General features: G+C 43.0%; 1 protein-coding gene across 1 annotated transcript in view; it reads left to right on the forward strand.

Annotated features, from left to right (window-relative positions):
- The window catches only part of TRMT12 (tRNA methyltransferase 12 homolog), a 452,768-nt gene that overhangs the window by 77,836 nt on the left and 352,843 nt on the right, over positions 1–22,089 (forward strand). The window contains exon 2 of the mRNA XM_044057512.1: positions 18,834–19,002. Coding sequence (XP_043913447.1) covers positions 18,834–19,002 — 169 coding nt within the window. The remainder of the gene's footprint in view (positions 1–18,833; positions 19,003–22,089) is intronic.

Below are 22,089 nucleotides of genomic sequence, written 5' to 3' on the forward strand. Positions count from 1 at the left end.
TTAATGAAACGAAAACAAGGCAGTAGTAATACAATTATGTATCCACACAAGAATTGCTTCAGCAATATCTATATTTATGAGGACATGATAAATTGAAGTATTTAGGAGTATGGATTAAAAATGATTATGGTGTTGGCAGCTCAGGATATGTGGGAAGAGACTAAACAAAAAATAATACAAAAACTCAGAAATTGGAAGCTCAGTTGTATGGATATGGATAGTACGATATTAGCAGTTAAATGTTTTAGTCCCTTAAGTGTTATGCCCAGGTCAGGCATGTTTTTGTCAACCATCGGAGAAGTTTTGGATAGCAATAAAGAGCTGAAGGATTTCATCTGGGAGGGGAAGGTTGCAAGAGTCGAGTGATATAAGCTGATTCTTCTGACAGAACAAGGCAGATTATACTTGTACAGGAATCCAGTTAAATTTGACCTTGAGTCACAAAGCAGTGATTGTACAAAAAAAAAAAAAAGAGCATTACTGTGAGGTATCTCTCTTGTATTTTGACATGCTGGACAGTATAGTCTCTTTGCAGTTCATTTGCTGTCTGGAACAGCAAATATTCTGAAAGCACAATTCACAGAACATCCCAAGGCTTGATTTATTTTGGCCATTGTAAATTTGTATACAGTAGATACATTAGGTATTACGCCAGTAGCAGCAGAGTTAATGGTTAAAAATCTGTAATACATTTTTTTCAGTAAGCATCTTTATTAAATTATCACCTAGACATAGGCAATCTTACATTTATATAAATGAAAAACAAACAATGTTGACACCACTTCCATTGTAAACATACATCACAGACATCATTGAAACAACTGTAGTTGCAAACATTATACATCACTTATGCATCCAGTTATTGTCAGTTAAGCATTGTATGGCACATTCAAATCCTGCCTCTTAAACCTTGTTTATTCTCTGAATATATTGGTCCCACAATTCCCATTTTTTCTTATGCGGTTTGCGCCTTCCCTTTTCTAAAGATCCCAATTCCGATTGTTTTATCTCTGTTACTATATTCCCTACTTCTACTAAAGTTGGTCTACACTTTGATTTCCATTTTCTAGTAATTGCTTTTTGGCACCCACCATAATTGGACTCAGCAAGGCTTTACTTTATCTATGCAATTCTGATTGTGTATCGTAGCTTAAAAAAAATCATCTTCCCAGTCAGTCCAATCCACTCACCCAGCATCTCCAACAGAGCGGTACACAGGGAATCCCTAAAGTTACCTCTTTCTTGCCCATCATACCTCCAACATTTGATAACCACCTGAGGAAAAATTATTTGGAGTCTACTTTGGGTATAAAAGTACCTATGTAAATACTTCCAGGCAAAGATCCTAAATTTTCTAGATTTTTGTTGCATATTTGGGAGATATAAATACATCTCCCATTCTCTGTGACTTGCTTATCCAGTTTCTCTTTCCAATCCTTTCTAATATATGGTCAATTAATTAATTATTCCCTTTTTAATGGCAGCTTCTGTTCTAGATTCTGTTAAAAACTCTACCAGTGCTGGTCTTTCATTGAGGAACCCCCGAGTTCTTTCTCTTTGCGTATACTCTGATATCAGTCCTTGATAGGGAAGGCAATCTCTAGCCTGCAGTCCAAATAAATTCTTGGCCTCTTCCATTCTATTACCTTTCCCTTTCTAGTTATTTGCTCCCAGTATCTTGGTTCATTTGCCAGTTTTCTCCACTAAATTCCAGCCCAGTCTTACCTATTGTCTGTATCCCTAACCACAGTTGCCCCTATTGGCAGAATCTCTTTTCTCCATTCTCGTGCTGGTTTAGTTCTTAGAATATTCCCTGCTCTTTTATGAATATAATACTCTTTATGATTTTTGTTGTTCTCCTTAAGAGTCTGCATCCAAAATCCCAATCTCCTTATTTCTTGTCCTTTCCCCCTGTATCACTATCATTTGTTTCTACTTTGAATTATAGTTTTCTGCTTATAGTATGCATAAGAGCCTTAGCTGTGTTTCTCTAAAAAACCCTCAAATTGGGTAATCGTAGTCCGCCTTGTTCTATTGGAAGAATCGGCTTATCCCACTTGACCCTTGCTGTTTTCCCTTCCCAGATAAAATCCTTCAACTGTTTATTTGCTATCCACAGCTTCTCCCCTGGTTGATACAAAAATACGCCTGACTGTGCATAAGACTAAAGGGACTAAAAACATTTAAATTGCTTGTATATTAGTATTCATATCCATATAACAAAGCTTCCAGTTTCTCAATTTTTGTATTATCTTCTGTTTAGTCTCTTCCCACATATTCTTAGCTGCCACAACAGTCGTTTCTTATCCATACTCCTAAATAGTTCATTTTGTCATGTCCCTATAAATATGGATAGTGTTGGACCAGTTTGTGTGTGGGTTCATAATTTACTGCTGTTGCCTTTGTTTTAGCTTCATTAATTTTGTATCCCAAGAAGATCTGAAACTGTCTTAAAATGTTCCACAACACTGTAATGTATTCTGCTTCCCTCTGGATCATCATCAGTGTTCTGTTAATATTGTCAAAGGTTTGCCTGGTATCAATTTTGCCATTCTTTTAGTCATTAGAGACATAAACACTTTATAATCCTGGTTTAGTATTGAAAATGGGCCTGTATGAAGCTGGATCCAATGGATATTCACCCTCAATGTATTACCATTACCACCGCCATCTTCCAGGATGCCGATACTTCTCCTCTTCTTAAAATACTGTTAAACAAAACCTTCCAGATCTTTATCAGTTTTTTTCCTCCTAGCTTCCAGACTTCCACAGGAATACCATCAATTCCTGGGGACATTCCTGTAGATGTATTATACACAGCCATTTTTATCTTGTCTGTTCCTATCCTGTTAGTAATTGAGCCTTATCTTCCTCTAATCTTGGCATATTTAATTCTTCCATAAACATATCCATTTTTACCTTTTCTTGATTTCCACACTTCTCTGCTTTTTACACACTTTCATAACATTTCCAAAATATTTCTAATACTTCTACAGGATCTGTTGTTATCTTCGTTGTTATAGGCTCCCTAAGCTTGATGACAGCACTTTCCACTTTCCGTTGCTTGAGTCGTCATGCTAAAAGCTTTTGTGCTGTAGAATTATCAAAAATCAGTTGCTTAAAGCAATCTTTCTAAACTCATGCATATTATCAAAGTAATCCCTTATTTTCTGTTTAGCATTCTGCAATTGCTCCTTTTCTTGTTCTGAAAAGTTCCCCTATTTTGCAGTACTTTAACGTTTGTCAGTCCTTCTAAATAATTCTTGTTACTTCATAGCCATATCTCCCTTGCCTTTGTTTCCACACTAGTTTTAAAATCCACTTTAATTTTATCCCACTCGCTAACTATATTTTCAGAAGAACTTTCCATCTTCTGTAGTAGCTCCTGAATTAATTCCAAAACCCATTCCTTAAATTCCTCTTTTTTTTTTCGGTCGATAGGTGGGAAAGCAGCAGTGTCAAATTTTTATTTCATTACCATACGTTTTTATTTTAGTTATTATTGACACGTGATCTGAAATAGTTATTGGGTGCATTGCAAGACCTTCAGTTAAATGCATATGTTCCTGTGAGATATAAAGTCTATCTAGCCTAGCCCAGTTTTTGTATCTTGGAGAATAATATGTAGATGCACTCCAAACACCTACTTCTGAATTCGGATCTTCCATATCAAACATTTTCATAAATTGCTTGAAAAACTACCCTTCTTTGTTATATTTTCCCTTCTAGGACCCCAGACACATCTTCATTGTTGCAAACTATATTCCAGTCTCCACCCCTAAGTAGTATTCCTTGCTGAATGCTGATTATTTCTCCCAGAATTTTCTTAAGCTCCATTATAGCAGTTTTAGGTGGAATGTAAACACATGCCAGTGTAATCCTCCTCCCTATCCCTGGCCAGTAGACCCTTAATGCTACAATAAAATAGCAAAATTTGCCTCAAACTCCACCTACCGCACCCACCACTGTCAGGCCCTAAAACAGCTTTCCTGGCTGGAAATCCTTAACACCTTGGCTTTAAACCATTGTCTTCTAACTCATCAAATACTGTACCAACCTGACAAAACTCCAGCCTTACAAGACCTGATTACTCTCTACTCCAGTAACAGCAAACGTAGATCCATTAACAAGGCACTAATCACAATCTCCAAAAGCCATTACAGCTCTGGTGACTCCCTGTATTCTAGCAACATTGCCAAGACTTGGAACTCCCTACCACTACAAATCAGGTTACAGCCTAACAAAACCTTCTTCAAAAAACAGCTTATTTCCCAGTTAAACAACTCCTGGACATGCAACTGCCTAGCACCTGGCTGACATATTCTAACTCCTTTCCCTTACCCACTATCCAACCTCCTCTTTAAAACTCCCAGAGATGCACTATGTATTATCACATGTTACTTACCAACTTACTGCTGCCTACTCCTCTCTGTCCCATCTATACCCATTAACTTTCCCATAGAGTAAGTTGAAAAGCTTTCCCTAAAAATGTCAGTGCACCTCATATGAACTTGTCGTTATTCTCTTATTTAGTTTTCCTTTCTTGTCTTATCTTCAGTACATCTTCAAGATTATCGCTACTAAACATATATGAACAACCATCATATTTTACTTCCTGCTATACTTTTAATTGTATGTCAAAATCTCTATGCTTATGTAAATATCTTATGCAATCATATGTTATCTGCTATATTTTTATAAGTGAATGTGTAAACTACAGTGCTCATGCAAATGTCTTGTGTATAGTATTTTAGCAATTGTTCTGGAGCTTATTACAGTGCTCATGCAAATGTCTTGTGTATAGTATTTTAGCAATTGTTCTGGAGCTTTTCTCCCCAGGCCTCTGCTGAAAAAGGACAGGTCTATCCAGTCAGACCTCCCCGGTAAACAAATGTAAAATAAATGAATACATAATAATGAAAGATTTATTTATTTATTAATCTTTTTTTTCCTCTTCTGTCACAATTGAAGCTCCTCTTGCAATTAATATAAGTACTCCTCTTTCCCTTTGCCCCAGGTATTCCGCTGAATAACCATCCTGAAAAACTTTCTTTATCAAATTCACACATTTAGTTCTTTCCAGGTGTATCTCCTGTAGTATATCTATTTGCATTCTACATTTTTTAATATAGTTCCTTACTTTTTTATGTTTATCTGCAAGACCATTCAGATTGAAAGACATTACAGAAAGCATCATTTTCTTATATAGTTATAGGCTAGAGTTAACCAAAAAGAAATGTTAGTCATGCCTGTGCTATTAGTAAGTGCTGTTTGATTTTGTCTATCTTTATAGCTCTCCCAGCTGAGAAAACACTTGAATGTTTTCAGTAAACACATTCTCCAAACTATTTCCCTTTATCAAATTGTCTTCTAGTAACATACAAGCCAGGCAAACAACTGCTAAACATACCTCGTTTACCAGAAAAAAAGTCTTAGAATATTAAATATTCTTTTTCATTTACATGTTTTGTAATACACTTGTTACTGGATAACACCTAGGGTCTTAATCCAGTCATTTCCCTATGCAAGCATGGGAAAGAGCACACTGATTTTTTTTGTCACTCTCTCTTTACCAGACCTTTCCTGATGTTCTTCGTGTTTCACTGTTGCAGTCATCACATTTGGGTTATCTGCTTGCAGTAGCCCTCAGTCTGCTTGATTATCAAAGTCTTGGGTCATGCATCAGTTGCTGTCTCATCTTCCATGACGTCAGGTAGTCAGGGGGTATAAAGCATGCAGCCAACACCATTACGTCAGTCTTTCTTGCCGTGCAGTGCCCGAAGCAGAAGCAGTTCGCAAGTGCCGGTCAGCTGACTCCTGAAATTTTTGTTTTTGAGTTTCAGAACTGAAGTCTTCAACTAAAGCTAAGTACCCCGTTAGAGAAACTTTTTCTTGCACTAAACCGATGTCAGTAAAAGTCAATAATTGTATTTCTTGTAAAAAGCAAATACCTCATAAAGATTTTAATTCGTACTGTATTCCTTGCCTAGGCTCTGACCACGGCGTACCTCGCTGTTGGTTTTGTGCCTTATTTAAACAACAAACTATTCATCATCGGTATATGTACGCTTCTAAATATTTTGGTACTCGGTTCAATTATCCAGATATGGCTTCGGTAAGCCACCCGACTACCGACATTCCAAAAAAAAATGCAAAGATAAAGACAGAGAGAGGCTGCCTAGGTCCAAAGCTGCCAACGGCACTTCTCCTAAGCTAGTCGCCAGTTTGCCGGTACTCAGTGATGCGCTTTCGCAGCCTCTGATACCTGCTACTTCAGATTCGCAGGCCTCTACTGAGACCCATTCGGTGTCCGGTATGCTGCGAGATGCTTCAACTGTGAAACCTGCGGATGTCTCTACCTTAGATAGGTCCGGAGCCACTGTGCAGGCACCGGCTTCTGAGGGGTGTATTCAGGCCTACTGACTTGCATATTAAACTGATGCCATCTTCTTCTTCAAGGTCTAAAACTCGATCCATGCCTAGAAAACAGACGACCAGACAGCATGTTTAGGCCTATATGCCTAAAAAACAAATGGTAAGAATGGCTGAAGACCTTATTACTTTAATCAGGGGAAGCCAACCTTCCCCCTTTAAGAGACCTAGGACTGAATTTACTAGTACTATTACTACTTTATTGTATTAACCTGACAGGGTATAACTAGTGTGTTTGTGTGTGTGTTTGTGTACACCTGTTCAGACAAAATGTCTAAAGAAGCAAAGGTCTCCGGATTCAAGAAGTGTGATGCGTGCTGTCAGAAAATGTCTCTGACAGACGCTCACACTTCTTGTGTCTATTGTCTGGGGCCTTTGCACCTGCAGGACTCCTGTGCTGTGTGCCATGGCTTCAGCCCCAGGGTCCTGCAGGAAAGAAAGAATAAATTAATTCTTAGAGGCTTACTCAAGCCAGAGGATTCCCTGTCTGTTTCAACAGGGAAGCCCTCTAAGGCATCTAGGTCTTCGGCTCCGGCAACTGAGCCGAGACCTAAGGTTTCTCAACCTTTGCCTTCATCGGCTCGGCTGGAGCCGATAAGTCTCAGTCCACAGTTTCTGTGGCCCCTCGCTCGGCGGGCGAGGTAATAAGTTCCGTGTCGGCTCCAACCAGACCTTCGGGCCGACAACTAGAAGAGGTCCAGGTCACCATCTCTTGGCTCCGTTCATTCGGCTCCAGGATCTCCCCTGCTGTCTGAACGGGCCAAGGTCTCACTCCTCTAGGTCATCGAGGCTGTCGGATCATGACCTTCAGAGGGTAGTGAGTCGACTACTTAAGTCCGAGGCACTGGCCCAGATGCTTCAGAGCCCGACTCATCAGTCGATGCCTGCCCCGGTCCATCTACATATTCCTCCTTCGACTCTCTTGAGCTCGGAGGCGGGTCGTGTCGGAACCGAGACTGTGGTTGCGTCGGAGCCGATACAATTGTCTTCGGCTCCGTCGTCGGCTCCGTTTTCTTCCTTGGAAGAATCTCGGCGCCGGACTTCCCTCGTCGGCTCCGAGGGGGTGAGTGGCATTGGACCCTTGTCTGACCCCCCCTCTCCCTCTCGGGGCTTCGGCGCTGGTGAGTTCGGCTCCGACATCGACCTCGGAGCCATCACTGTCGGTGCCGAGGGGGGTTCTTAGCTTTTTGGAGCGGGGACCTCTGGCTCTGCCTGACAGGGGTGCATTCGAGGTCATGCGGAGTGTGTTAGAGCCTGGCTCTACTCCACAGTCGGCTCCGTCCGCCCCTCCCTCTATGGTGCCTCAGGCTAAGTCGACTCACTCCCTCATCCCGGACCGCAGAGAGCCAGCTCCTCAGGAGCCCCCTGTGGGGATTTCATCCTCTTCCGAGGCCTCTCCTGATTTGGCAGAAGAGCCCCCTCGGACATCATGGAAGAGACAGCATCCAATGCAGGACCCAAGACTTTGATAATCAGGTCGACTGAGGGCTACTGCAAGCAGATAACCCAGCTGTGATGACTGCAACAGTGAATAACACTCTAACGTCTACATTTATGGTAAGTGTACACAATTGTACCCCCCCTCCTCTCCTTTTTTTTTTTGTTTTTACATTGCAGTGCCTACATTTCTTAAAACTGAGCAAAGAAAAAGGGAGAAGGGAGAAAAAAAGCACCTGTATATTAGTATCCCCATTGCATTTAAAAAAATGAGAAAACTGGGAAAACCATTGGTTGCTGTCTGAGAACAGTATGCCCTAGCCAGTTCCTCTTTTCTTTTCCCTCAGTCAGTTCCCTTCCATCAGACTGCTTCCAGTTTCTCTCTATGAGATTGTCTCCATAGAGACATGAGAACCAGAGAGCCAGTTTCTCTTTATCACAGTGTTTCCATGGAAACATGAAGACAGTGTACAGAATTGCTACTAAGTGTATATGCATTTGCTAGAAAAAAAAGCCTCATAATATTCAATATTCTTTTTCATCCACTCTGTCCCAAAACAAATCAATTCAAGGTCCCCAATCCAGTTATCTCCCCATGCAAGAAAGATTAAAAAGTACACCAACTCAAACTTTGCCATGCCTTTTTAACCAGGTTTTTTTTTATATTGCCTTGCATGTATTTCTCAAAACTGTACAAGAAGAAAGAGAGAAGAGGGGAGAAAAAGAAAAACAGCACCTGTTTACAATCCCCATTACACTTAAAAATAGCAAGCAAAGAATAACATACACCACAAATAGAGTACCATTAAGGAAAGAAAATGTTTTCTTTACTTACAGTTAGCTTTCTCTCCTCTCTTCCCCTCCCCAAAGCAGTTTTCCAAACATTAATGACATGAAGTAGGGCATATACTTTAGTCCCCCACAAATACAACAAATTTTGAAGAAGTCTAGTATTTCCAGATGTTCTTGTTCTGTCATATTTCACAAATATAATTATTGCATTGCAATCGCATAGTAAGTTACTGGTTTATTACTGTTCTTCTGCATCACCTAAATTCGCTCTCTACTTCATTTCCAACGTACACTCGATTCTTCTAGTCAACTCTCATATTACCTTTCTTCCCTCCAACATTTTCCATTGAAAATGTTTCATAGGTACAGCCTCTCTGTGGTCTCTATACACAGAAGAACAAGAAGCAGAATATCCTTTTGTTTCACAGCTCACTTTTTGTTGGACAAACTTTTGTATTTCCTCCTTAGCATGCACTTCATCAAAAATGTATTTGTCCCTCCAGGGAAGAATACCTTAAAGACAGCTGGGTACAGCATTGAATCTCAATAGTGGAATTAATTTACTCCTCTTCTGGCTGGTGTACTATGAGTAATCATTCTCCACAAACATTCTGCTGTCTCTCACTTTTAGTATTTTGTCCCTCTGCCACAGTTTTGTCAGAATCAACTCTTTCTGCTGGTAGTTTTGCGTATTTACTATTAAAGGTCTAGGTTGCTTTCTTATAGTTAGGTTATGAGCATACTCACGATGTGCCCTTTCAGCTAACAACTCCTGTGGAATACCAGTCCAGTTGCTTATTTGTGCTTTCATAAAACTATTGCAGTGTGTTCCTTCTAGTTTCTCTGGTATAGCTGAAAATTTTAGGTTTTCCCTACGTGCTCTGTCCTCTATTATTTTTTTGAAATTTCTATTCCTGAACAGTCTCCTATTCAGCCAGCCTTTTCTTCATTTCAGCATCTGATTTTTGCAGCTTTATTATCTCATCTGAATATGTTTAAAGCTTCTTCTATTCTTCCCAGCCTTTTGTTGTTTGTGTTGATATACTTCATCAGTGTTTTGTTTATTTTACCCAGGTCTTTAGGCAGTTGTCTTATTCCTTCCTGTAGGTTTTTGGAAGTCATGTCTGAAGGTTGCATTGCTTTTTGCTGAACAGCTGTATAACTTTCCCCAGTCAGTGGTTCTTACTCACTTTTTGTAGCTGATTTGTTTTCCAGGTCTTCTATATTTCTTTTATTCCTGGCATCCGGGCAGTGCACTTACTAGCCAGTTACTGAAATTTACCCATAAACACAAGTCTACGATCCTTCTCTGTTGAGTTTCTATTTTCACACTGGGAGAGCTAGAAACAAGCTGATGTTAAGTTGTCTATCTCGCCTTCATTCTTGCTGGATGGGTTCGGAGCCGACCTCGGCTCCGACTCGGCCACTCTAAAAGCTCGAGAGTTGGTTCCACCGACTCAAGGCTCCCCTTATATCCCACAATGCTAGGCGAGAGTTACCTCAGATCTCGTTTGCCGCTACAGCTTCGAGGTTGGTTGTTTCTACCGGTTCCTGGTGAGTACTATTTTCTTGTTGAAATTAGTCTTTAAAACCCCTTTAATTTAATATTTTTACTTAGTTTAGAGTAGGTTAGAAAACTTTTATTCCCTACCCAAAAAATTTCCGTTTCTTTCCCCAAGAACCTTTGGTTCTTCTCTCGGGCCTATAGGCCTTTCCTTCCCTAGTGGAGTGTGTGTGTTTTATAATTTACTAGTACTATTACTACTTTATTGTATTAACCTGACAGGGTATAACTAGTGTGTTTGTGTGTGTGTTTGTGTACACCTGTTCAGACAAAATGTCTAAAGAAGCAAAGGTCTCCGGATTCAAGAAGTGTGATGCGTGCTGTCAGAAAATGTCTCTGACAGACGCTCACACTTCTTGTGTCTATTGTCTGGGGCCTTTGCACCTGCAGGACTCCTGTGCTGTGTGCCATGGCTTCAGCCCCAGGGTCCTGCAGGAAAGAAAGAATAAATTAATTCTTAGAGGCTTACTCAAGCCAGAGGATTCCCTGTCTGTTTCAACAGGGAAGCCCTCTAAGGCATCTAGGTCTTCGGCTCCGGCAACTGAGCCGAGACCTATAGTTTCTCAACCTTTGCCTTCATCGGCTCCGGCTGGAGCCGATAAGTCTCAGTCCACAGTTTCTGTGGCCCCCTCGGCTCGGCGGGCGAGGTAATAAGTTCCGTGTCGGCTCCAACCAGACCTTCGGAGCCGACAACTAGGAAGAGGTCCAGGTCACCATCTCTTGGCTCCGTTCATTCGGCTTCAGGATCTCCCCTGCTGTCTGAACGGAGCCAAAGGTCTCACTCCTCTAGGTCATCGAGGCTGTCGGATCATGACCTTCAGAGGGTAGTGAGTCGACTACTTAAGTCCGAGGCACTGGCCCAGATGCTTCAGAGCCCGACTCATCAGTCGATGCCTGCCCCGGTCCATCTACATATTCCTCCTTCGACTCTCTTGAGCTCGGAGCCGGGTCGTGTCGGAACCGAGACTGTGGTTGTGTCGGAGCCGATACAATTGTCTTCGGCTCCGTCGTCGGCTCCGTTTTCTTCCTTGGAAGAATCTCGGCGCCGGACTTCCCTCGTCGGCTCCGAGGGGGTGAGTGGCATCGGACCCTTGTCCGACCCCCCTCCTCTCGGGGCTTGGCTGGTGAGTTCGGCTCCGACATCGGCCTCGGAGCCATCACTGTCGGTGCCGAGGGGGGTTCTTAGCTTTTCGGAGCGGGGACCTCTGGCTCTGCCTGACAGGGGTGCATTCGAGGTCATGCGGAGTGTGTTAGAGCCTGGCTCTACTCCACAGTCGGCTCCGTCCGCCCCTCCCTCTATGGTGCCTCAGGCTAAGTCGACTCACTCCCTCATCCCGGACCGCAGAGAGCCAGCTTCTCAGGAGCCCCCTGTGGGGATTTCATCCTCTTCCGAGGCCTCTCCTGATTTGGCAGGAGCCCCCTCGGAAGAGGAAGTGTAAGAGGAAACACATTGACTCACCTGAGTCCATCACATCAGACACAGATCTGGATGATTCTGAGGGTTCCCCCCGTTCCCCTTCTGAAGATGTCTCATTTGCAGACATTCTGGAGATCCTGAAACAGAGGGGAAATTGGCCAGCCCTCAACCCTTCGGAGGACGAATCTGTGTATCTTGAGGCGTTTGGCTCTCGTCCTTCCACCTCCTGGGTGTCCCCCCCCCTTCGACCCCCTCATGCAGGTGAAGGCATGGACGGCTCCTGATTCAGTGGACCCCACTCCCAGGAGACCCTCTAAGTTCATAACAGCTCCAGCAGACAAACAATTCTTAACAAAAGGAGTTTCTGTGGATGCTATGGTGGTAGCTGCTGCCACAAAGAAGGAACTAGCTGATCCTTCAGTACCTGTCCATCCACCTAACAAGGAATCTAGGTCCATGGATAGGTACGGGAAGCGGATGTTCTCCTCAGCGACATTTACCATGCGTTCGCTGAATTACCTGTGCCATTTCACTCGTCTTCAAAGGGACTTGATCAAAGCGAGTGAAATGTTAAAGGATCCTACAGCTGCGGGTTTCCAAGACAAGATGAACACGCAGCTGGCTACCCTTAATTCCATAACCAACTCCTCCATGCGCCTTCTTTCTTACGCGGCTGATGGAGCGAGCAGAGCCGCAGGGACAGGTGTAGCCTTACGTAGGCACGCCTGGATGCGGCTATGCAATTTTGTGGACCCTTTCAAGATGTCTTTCACAAACTCCCCTTTTGATGGATCATCTCTCTTTGGTCCTCAAGTGAAAGAAACCCTGACTAGGTGCGAGACTGATGGCAAGACCCTTTCTGCCGTCGGAGTCCGTTTCTCTACTCCTTCCAGGCCTTACCCCAAAGGCCAGAAGGGTGGAAAGATGTGGTTCCGTAAACAATCTCAAGGGACTTCGCCTGACGCACAGAGTCGTTTCCCCACCAGAGGCAGAGGTGGGAATAATAATGGTAGACGTCGCCCTAGGGGCAGGGGGGGTCCGCAGAACCAGGGCAATCGGGAAGCCTTCCCTGACAAGCCCTTTCAGCATCCCTGAGGTGTTGCCCGACTGCCCATCTTCGGAGGCAGTCGGGGGAAGATTGTCACTGTACCCAGAAGCCTGGCTATCCCTGACTCAAGACAAATGGGTACAGTCCATCATTTCCGAAGGCTATTCTATCCCCTTTCTTCGCTTTCCAAATCAGTCAAAAAAATCCCTTCCAGATGTTCCACCGCTCAAAGGGATCTAGCAGCTTTGGAAATTTCAAAACTGCTTTCAACAAGAGCAATTCAGCCAGTGCCAGCAGACCAACAAGGATCCGGAATCTACTCAAGGTTCTTTTTAGTTCCAAAGAAAACAGGGGACTGGAGACCGATATTGGATCTCAGTGTCTTGAACAAATCAGTCAAGAAAACAAGATTTCGGATGGTCACGCTGCAATCCATCCTTCCCCTTTTGGGCAAAGGAAACTGGATGTGCTCTATAGACCTTCGGGATGCGTACTATCACATAAAAATGAACAGATGCTCCAGAAGATTCCTCCGCTTCAGGCTGGGAACCAGTCATTTTCAGTTCAGGGCCCTGCCCTTTGGTCTCACCACTGCTCCCCGGGTGTTTACCAAATGCATGGCAGTGGTAGCTTCTCACCTGAGACGACAAGGATTCCAGGTGTTTCCGTATTTGGACGACTGGCTCCTCACAGCTCCCACCAAGCATCTCCTTCTGATGGCCAGAGATTACACTTTTCGCGTTTGTCAAAAGCTGGGTATTTCAATAAATTGCGAAAAGTCTGTTTTGTCACCTTGTCGTACTATTACCTACATAGGCGCAAATCTAGATACAATAAACATGTCTGCAAGGCTAACACATCAAAGGATATCAGACATTCACAAATTGGTATCACTCCTTCTCAACAACACCAGAATCAAAGCCAGGTTAGTTCTAAAGGTGTTGGGAATTATGGCAGCGCCATACCTCTCCTTCCATTAGCCAGATACCACATGCGGATCCTTCAGTGGATGCTTTTTACTCAATGGTCATACCAGGAACTTCCAATGTCTCACACCATTGTGATCACGCAGGCGTGCAAAAAGCATCTCATGTGGTGGATGTCTTCCCCCCATCTCCTGTCGGGAAGACCTTTTGTTCCACCTCCTCCGGTTGCTACACTGACAGCGGATGCCTCCCTGATCGGGTGGGGGGGGCATTATCAGGGCAGGACAGTCCAGGGCACATGGCAACCAAACGAATGCCACTTGCACATAAATGTTCTGGAGATGAGAGCAGTGCTTTTAGCGTTGCAAGCCCTTCAAGACTCTCTTCCCTTGGGAACAATTGCAATCCAGACAGACAATATGTCTGTAGTGTGGTACATCAACAAACAAGACGGAACCAGATCATATCCCCTGTGTCGAGAAGCACTCAGACTGTGGCAATGGGCGATTTCTTCTCAGCGTTTTCTGATAGCAACGCACATCCACGGGAAGTCCAATCATATTGCGGACAAGTTGAGCAGAGCTATTCTCATGCCTCACGAGTGGTCTCTGAAAGACTCTGTAGTGAGAGAAATTTTTCTCAAGTGGGGTCAGCCTTGCTGCGATCTTTTTGCTACTCCCCAAAACAGCAAGTGCAGAGAATATTTCACTCTATTCCCTTTACTAGGCCAACCCAGCAGAGACGCTCTAGTCCAAGTTTGGCCCCGGGGACTTCTGTATGCATTTCCTCCTTTCCCACTGATCTCTCAAGTAATTCAGAAAGCTATCGCTCAGAAGGCCTCATTGATCCTCATTGCTCCTTACTGGCCTCGACAAGTGTGGTTCCCCTTTTTACATCGTTTTCTCTTGGAGCGACCGTGGAATCTGGACTTAGTTCCAGATCTTTTGATCCATCAGTCGGGTCAGTTTCATCGCTCCCTCCCCTCTCTGAACCTCACTGCTTGGTTCCTCCAGTTCCAACCTTAGCCAGGCTTCCTCAGTTATCTCACTCTGTTAGAGATATATTGATAGCTTCCCATAAATCTTCCACTAGGAAGATTTATTTGAGTAAGTGGAAATGTTTCACATATTGGGCTCAAGGAAAGGACATAGATCCTTTCACCGCTTCCATCCAACTAGTCCTTGATTTTCTAGCTGAACTCTTCCATGCAGGTTCATCTCCCTCTACACTTAAAGTTCAATTGGCAGCTATTTCTAACTTTCATGTGGGTATTTCTGAATCTGCCCTAATGTCCCACAAACTCTGCAAAGCCTTTTTGAAAGGAGTTTTTCTTCTCAGACCTCCTATAAGAAATCCTCCTTCTCCTTGGGACCTAAATTTAGTTCTTGCTTCTTTGATTCTTCCCCCTTTCGAACCTGCAGCTTCCTGTTCCTTAAAATTGTTATCATGGAAAACTCTTTTTCTGGTAGCCATTACATCAGCTAGAAGAGTTTCAGAGCTTCAAGCACTCAGTTGTCGTCCTCCTTATCTTTTGTTTCATAAGGACAGAGTATCCTTACGAACTAACCCATCCTTTTTGCCTAAGGTGGTCTCGACATCAAATCTAAACCAAAGCATTGACCTCCCTGTCTTTTTTCCAGAGTATTCCAATAGGTCTGAACAAAATTACATTGCCTGGATGTTCATCGTCAATTGAGGTACTACTTGGATAGAACAAAACAATTCAGAAAATCTGATCAGCTGTTTGTCTCCTATGCGGAAAGCAGAAAGAGACTTTCAGTTTCAAAGGTATCATTATCCAGATGGCTAACATCTTTGATTTCCCTGGTATATGAAATTAGACAACAAAATTGCCTAATAAACCTAAAGCCCATTCCACCAGAGCTTTGGCTACTTCTTTAGCCTTCCAAGACAGACTGCCTATTGACACCATTTGTGCAGCGGCTACTTGGGCTACTCCTCACACTTTTATTTCTCATTATAAGTTGGATTTAGCTTCTAGGCATAGAGCTAATTTTGGTTCCACTGTTCTCAGGAGTCTGTTCCGTTAGGCCACCGGGACAAGGTGCTAGGGATGCGGTCCCATCCAGCAAGAATGAAGGCGAGATAGACAACTTAACATATAGAAGTTATGTTCTTACCATAACGTTCCATGTTAGTTGTCTTCTTCTCACCTTCTTCTTGCGTCCCACCCTCCTTCCCCCTGGCCTGGACAGACCTAGAGGAGTTGTGATCGTGACCTCTCTTTCTACCACCTCTTTCTTAGGCATATGCTGTTCTGCATATTTCCTGGATCAGGATGTAGGTCACCCTTCTTTCTTCCTGTTGTTAGAGGTGGACTCTGTTTAGAGTTATTCTGTTTCTATTATAAGCTGGGGTTAGCTTACAAACGAGATCTGAGGTAACTCTCGCCTAGCATTGTGGGATATAAGGGGAGCCTCGAGCCGGTGGAACCAACTCTCGAGCTTTTAGAGTGGCCGAGTCGGAGCCGAGGTCGGCTCCGAACCCATCCAGCAAGAAGAAGGCGAGAAGAAGACAACTAACATGGAACGTTATGGTAAGAACATAACTTCTATTTACTCAGTGTGCAGCCGTCTTGGAAGTAAAAAAATCTGTATCATATTATACTCTCATATCAGGAAATGTAATATAATCTAAAGATAAAATATAAAACCCGAAAATGGAGGAGGACTTTCACCACTGGCTTTATAAGCAGATTGCACAGAATTGGTCAAAGCCAGGTTAAACTTAAGTAGTGGGATAGCTCAAAGGGCTAGTGATTTTTACCTTATCTTGCCTTATTTTGATTCTTGTGCCACAGTGTTGGGGAGAATAAGTGGATCTGGCTTGGCTGTCTTTGTCTGAGGAGGAGGGTGTACGGTTGTTTTTTTGGATGGCTGAGTCTACCTAAAGGTGGAAACACAGGTGAGAGTCAGAGGTGGATTGCGTGGAACAGGGTTGTGAAGATGACATCCTCTGCCCAGAAATTACCTTCCCATGAGCTGGTGAGAAGTGTTACAGGTACACCAAAGGGAAAAAACATCTGAGACGTTGCCAGTATGACAGTTTAATGGAACATCCCTATCTCGCATCTGCCTTACTGAGAAGATTAAAAAAGGGCACTGGGATATAACAGACTGTGTGTGTGTGTGTGTGTGTGTGTGTGTGTGTGTGTGTGTGTGTGTGCATATGTGTGTGTGCATATGTGTGTGTGCATGTGTGTGTGTGTGTGTGTGTGTGTGTGTGTGTGTGTGTGTGTGTGTGTGTGTGTGTGTGTGTGTGTGTGTGTGTGTGTGTGTGTGAGACCAAAAAAGGAATATTGAAAAAATATTAAATATGCATTGTTAATATTGCCTGTGTTATTAGATGGCGAGATTTGTTATTTTGCAACCAACTACAATCACAGATTTGTAAGTACTGTGGTATGCTGTCATGAGAGACTGTACGGGTCATGTGGCCTTGTCTCTCAATGCAGCTTCTGGACCATAATGATGGTTATGTGCGATGCAACAAGTCTGCTGAAGGGAAGATGTCATTGGCAAATGGTCAATTACGTAATCGTTTCTAGTGTCTCAGCAACAGCTTTCATGTGTGATGGATTGAAGTGCCAGTGTAAACACCTTTTGTTCAGAAATAGTGTTATGAAGCTTCACAGATGGAACTGAATATGTTGAGATATGCAGAGAGTTTAGAGTATGCTCCACGGCAGATGAATGCATTCTAGAAAAAGACCTGACAAAAGCATCATGTAGTTGGTAAAAGGGAAATGGTGAGGAACACCTTCAAATAATTGTTCTAAGGTCATGAAACAGGAGTAATAGTAATAACAAAGTAGGTGTTAGGTTGTTCACTGACAGGAACCTTTTATATTGGAAGATGATTGGTTTGGGCTGTAGAACTGTAACAACAGTGTTGTTTTTTTTTTCACAAATTGCTGTTTTTCATGATCAGAAAGTATTTATGTGAAAAACAATTTTTGAGTCTAAAACTCAAACCACTTAATTTCCAAGACGATGTTCTGCATTTGTGTATGATTGCCTAAGATCTATACATATGGTGGCACTGTACACGGAGTGTGGTATAGGGACTGGCTTTGGCAATTATCAGACTGTTTAATGGCATGAACTCTATAATGATTGTGTCTGTCTGAAATGTCTGACTCATTAAAACACTTTATTCATATATTATTCCATCTGTGCCATTGAGTTGTTGATTCACATTGATATATTGTGATATGTCACACTGATATATTGCATGCTTTTAATTAGCTGTCATCCTATCCTCCACTTCTGTAATTTAAAAAAAAAATATGAAAAAGAGTATAATATAGGGGGGAAACGTGCTGCCTTTGCTTCTGTTCCCCACTGTCCTGCAATGTATTTGTGCATGTGTTCTTGGCATATAACACTGCACCAAAACAAGATTTTAAAACGTTATAAATGTTCAAGCCTGAAAGTCCTCTATCTTCCATAGCAGTTTGTTTTGGCAGCTCTCAGCTATGGTTGATATACTGTTAACTGGTATGTACAGCTTTAAGGGATTTCTTCAATGTTGACCAGGTACTTTATAACTGGCTGTTGTTGAAAACTGAAGAATTATTGTGGGAGTTTTTGGGTTCCTTGTAGAGGCTCTTCTTAATATGCAGCTAATGGATGTAGCTTCACTTCTTTATTGAGAGATATGGTGAAAAAAAAATCTCTTCTACTATTTTTTCCCATTCTACTGCCTGTCCCTTAATTATTGGTAGATGTAGATACTGTGCTTCATGGGTGTGAGCCATTATTCTAACGTACTAATTAAGTTTAAAAACTTCAAGTTATCTTTATATGAGAAGGGAGCTTGAGACATGGGAAAAGATAACCACCAGTGTATGGTGGTGAAATGGCATCTGGGAGTTGTTTGTTTGTGTCTTTCAGCTTTTCCCGGTTAGGGGTCGCCACAGCGGAACTCCGGTCCGCTAATGATAGGCCCGGCAAGCCAGTACGTAAAAATCTACTGCCAAACGTACAACCTTCAACGAAGGAACGCCCATTCACGCATGTCGCTACACAGAAGACGCTCTAACTGAGAATCGAATGGGCAACGTCTAACCTTGAGGCGACAACGCTACTGCAGCACCACCACCGCAGTTTTTTAATAGATTGAAATATGGATTGAACTGAATTATAGTAACAAAACATGACAGTGATGACAGAAATTACTTTGTGTTTCTTACAGGAAGTATTTAGAGAAAAAAGGATATCTTGACAAGAATTACCGTTTGCATAGGCTGCCTGATGGTTGCATTGCTGTACCAGTCTTCGGAGATGGTTTATATCCGTCACTTTTGCAAGAACTGACAGATAATTTGTCTTCAGGCCACCCCTGCTATGTCACTCACATTAAGGTAAGTGTCTTAACATATTTAGTTTTAAACGACAGCAGTCTTGGAAATTTTTTGAAACTGTCATGTATGATCCTAAGGTTGTCTTAAGGTTATATTATGAGAATTGTATGCATCATTCTGCTTGACATCTGTGGTATTTTTTCCACCATGCCTTCCTCACTTCCCAAGGTAATATTGTTTCCATAGCTATTATCTTTGGAGTGCCTCTTGGCTTGCTGTAAGTGGCATTCTCTTTAAAGCCATGATCTTTTATGAGGATTTTCTGCCGAAGGTGTCACCTGTTATGTATTGCAGAAGCAGATGATTGAAGCAGTTAAAACAGTATTTGCATTATGTTTGCACTGGTGATTATAAACCCTTAACAGTGACTTCATGTAAATACATGGATGTAAATTGAGAATAAAAGCATTCATTGCTGTCTTAGAGAATGTCATGCTTCTCATGTTATAATTTTGTTTGTGTGTATGCGGCAATGTGGTTAACACAATGATTTTGTATATATGTGAAAATGTTATGTTATCCCACTGTATTTGTATATGCGGTGATGTGACATTGTCTGTATATGTATGTACACATGGTCTCATTATCCCATCATATCTGCACATGTAGCAGTTTGTGATTAATCCACTGTTTGTGTGAATGTGCCAGTACGATATGGATATGACTGAATGTGTGCATATTAATGTGGTTAATACAGTGTGTATGGCATTTTGATATGATGTGGCTAACCTAGCGTGTGTGTTGATGTAAGATGGCTGTGTTTTTCTAATGTGGTTAACCGTTATTTGCATGAGTGGTGATTTCTGAGTCCATCACAGAGGACACAGATTTCAGTGAGGGGAGGTTTCCCACCTGTCACCCGTGGAAGACGTCTCCTATGGAGACATTCTGGAGGTACTCAAAACAGAGGGGTAACTGGAAGTCCAAACACTATTCCTATGAGGAGTCTGTGTACTTGCAAACCCATCTACTTCCTGGGTGACTCCTCCTGCTGACTGTCTTATTAAATTCATCGCTCAGTGAGCTTGGAATGCCTCTGATTCAATAGAACCGACTCTCCGGAGACCAGATAAAATACTTTCTGCTCCCGAGGATCATCAGTACTGGGCAAAAGGATTAGCAGTAGATGCCATGGTGGTAGCAGCTGCCACTAAAAAGGAACTGGCTGAGGAAAGTTCCACTGTTCATCCCCTTAACCAGGAGTCAAGGGCAATGGACAGATTTGGGAAGCGGTTTTACACATCATCAACCTTTACCATTAGGTCGTTAAACTTCATGGCACATTTCACTAGACTTCAGAGGGATCTGAGCAAGGAACTATTGGATACTGTAGCAGGAGCAGTAACTGAGGGGGTCCAAGAACAAGTGGCCTTCTAGTTGGCTACCCTGGTGTCTATCTCAAATTCGTCCATGAGGCTCATTGCACATGCAGCCGAAGGGGCGACCAGGTCAAGCCGGTTCAGGTATTGCAATTCAATGACATGCTTGGATGCACCTGTGTGAGTTTGCAGAGCCATTCAAGTCTTCTTCGTCAGAGTTCCTTTTGTTGGATCTTCCGTGTCCGGCCCCAAATTTAAAGAAACTCTATCCAGGTGTGAGAAAGATGGAAATACCCTGTCTACAGTGGACATATATTTTTCTGCTCCCCAGCGTGCCTATTCCAGGGATCAGAGCAGTGATAAGATGTGGTTTAAGAAGTCCCAGAGGCTTTCCCAGGACACACGTGGTGCAGGTTCCCCTCGGAGCAGAGGAGGGAGTTCTAATGGAAGACGCCATCCTAGAGACAGAGGTGGCTCGCAGAACCAGGGTTCTGCGGAGTCTTTCTCTAGTCAACCGTATCGAGGAACAATTGCTTACTTCTGGAGGCAGTCACAGGAAGATTTTCTTTGCGCCCAACAGCTTGGCGACAAGTAATCACAGATGCCTGGGTGCTAAGAATTATTTCCAGAGGTTACCTTATCCCTTTCACTCTTTATCCAAGAACTCGAGCAGGACTCCCTGATGTTCCACCTAGTCAGGTGGACCAAGCAGCCTTGGAAGTACAGAAGCTGCTAGAAAGAAAGAGTCATCCAAGAAGTCACACCAGACCAGATATAATCTGGATTTTACTCAAGGTTCCTTTTGGTGCCAAAAAAGACAGGGGACTGGAGACCAATCCTGGATCTCAGCATTCTAAACAAATTTGTTCAACAGTCCAAATTCCAGATGGTCATGGTTCAGTCACTACTTCCCTTTCTGTAGGAAAATGATTGGATGTACTCTACAGACTATCAAGACACGTACCACATAAAAATGGACAAACACTCAAGGTTTCTCTTCTTCTTGCTAGGAGCCAGTCACTATCAGTTCATGGTGCTGCTCTTTGCTCTCACCACAGCCCCCAGGGTATTCACCAAATGTCTGGCAGCAGTAACAGCTCACTTGAGACTGCATGGATTCTGGGTGATTCCATATCTGGACGACTGGCTGATCACTGCTTCTGCCAGACATTTACTGCTACAGGTGACAGAATTCATCCTGCAATTTTTCCTGCATCTAGGCATCACTGTCACCCTTACAACATCTCAACTGATCCCCTCTGAGGATACAGAATTTATCGGAGCTCATCTCAACACTCTCTCTTGTGTGGCCTCGCCTCTCTACCTGCCCACAAATTACAGAAAATAAAATCTCTAGTTCATTCTCTCCTGTGCTCAAAGTATCAGCCCTACTAGTGCTTCAGGCGTTAGGGTCTATGGCAGTGACGATCACTCTGGTCCCCCTAGCAAAATTTCACATGAGATTACTGCAATGGCTTCTTGCGAATCAGTGGTCCATTCTAACCCACTCAGTGAACCACCCCATACTTACCACCAGTCACTGCAAAAAGGACCTGTCCTGGTGGATGGAATCCAAACAAATTCTCTGGTCTGCCCCTTTGTACCTCCTCAACCCAAAGCCATAGTGACCATGGATGACTCCCAGATTGGGGGGGGGGGGGCACTATCTGGGAAAGACAGTCCAAGGCACTTGGTCCCCAATTGAGGCCAATCTGCATATCAACATTCTGGAGCTGAGGGCGGTGCTACTAGGTTTGCAAGCATTTCA

This window comes from Protopterus annectens, chromosome 15.part0 (assembly GCF_019279795.1).
Source record: "Protopterus annectens isolate FY-2018-M chromosome 15.part0, PAN1.0, whole genome shotgun sequence".
Taxonomy (NCBI): domain Eukaryota; kingdom Metazoa; phylum Chordata; order Ceratodontiformes; family Protopteridae; genus Protopterus; species Protopterus annectens.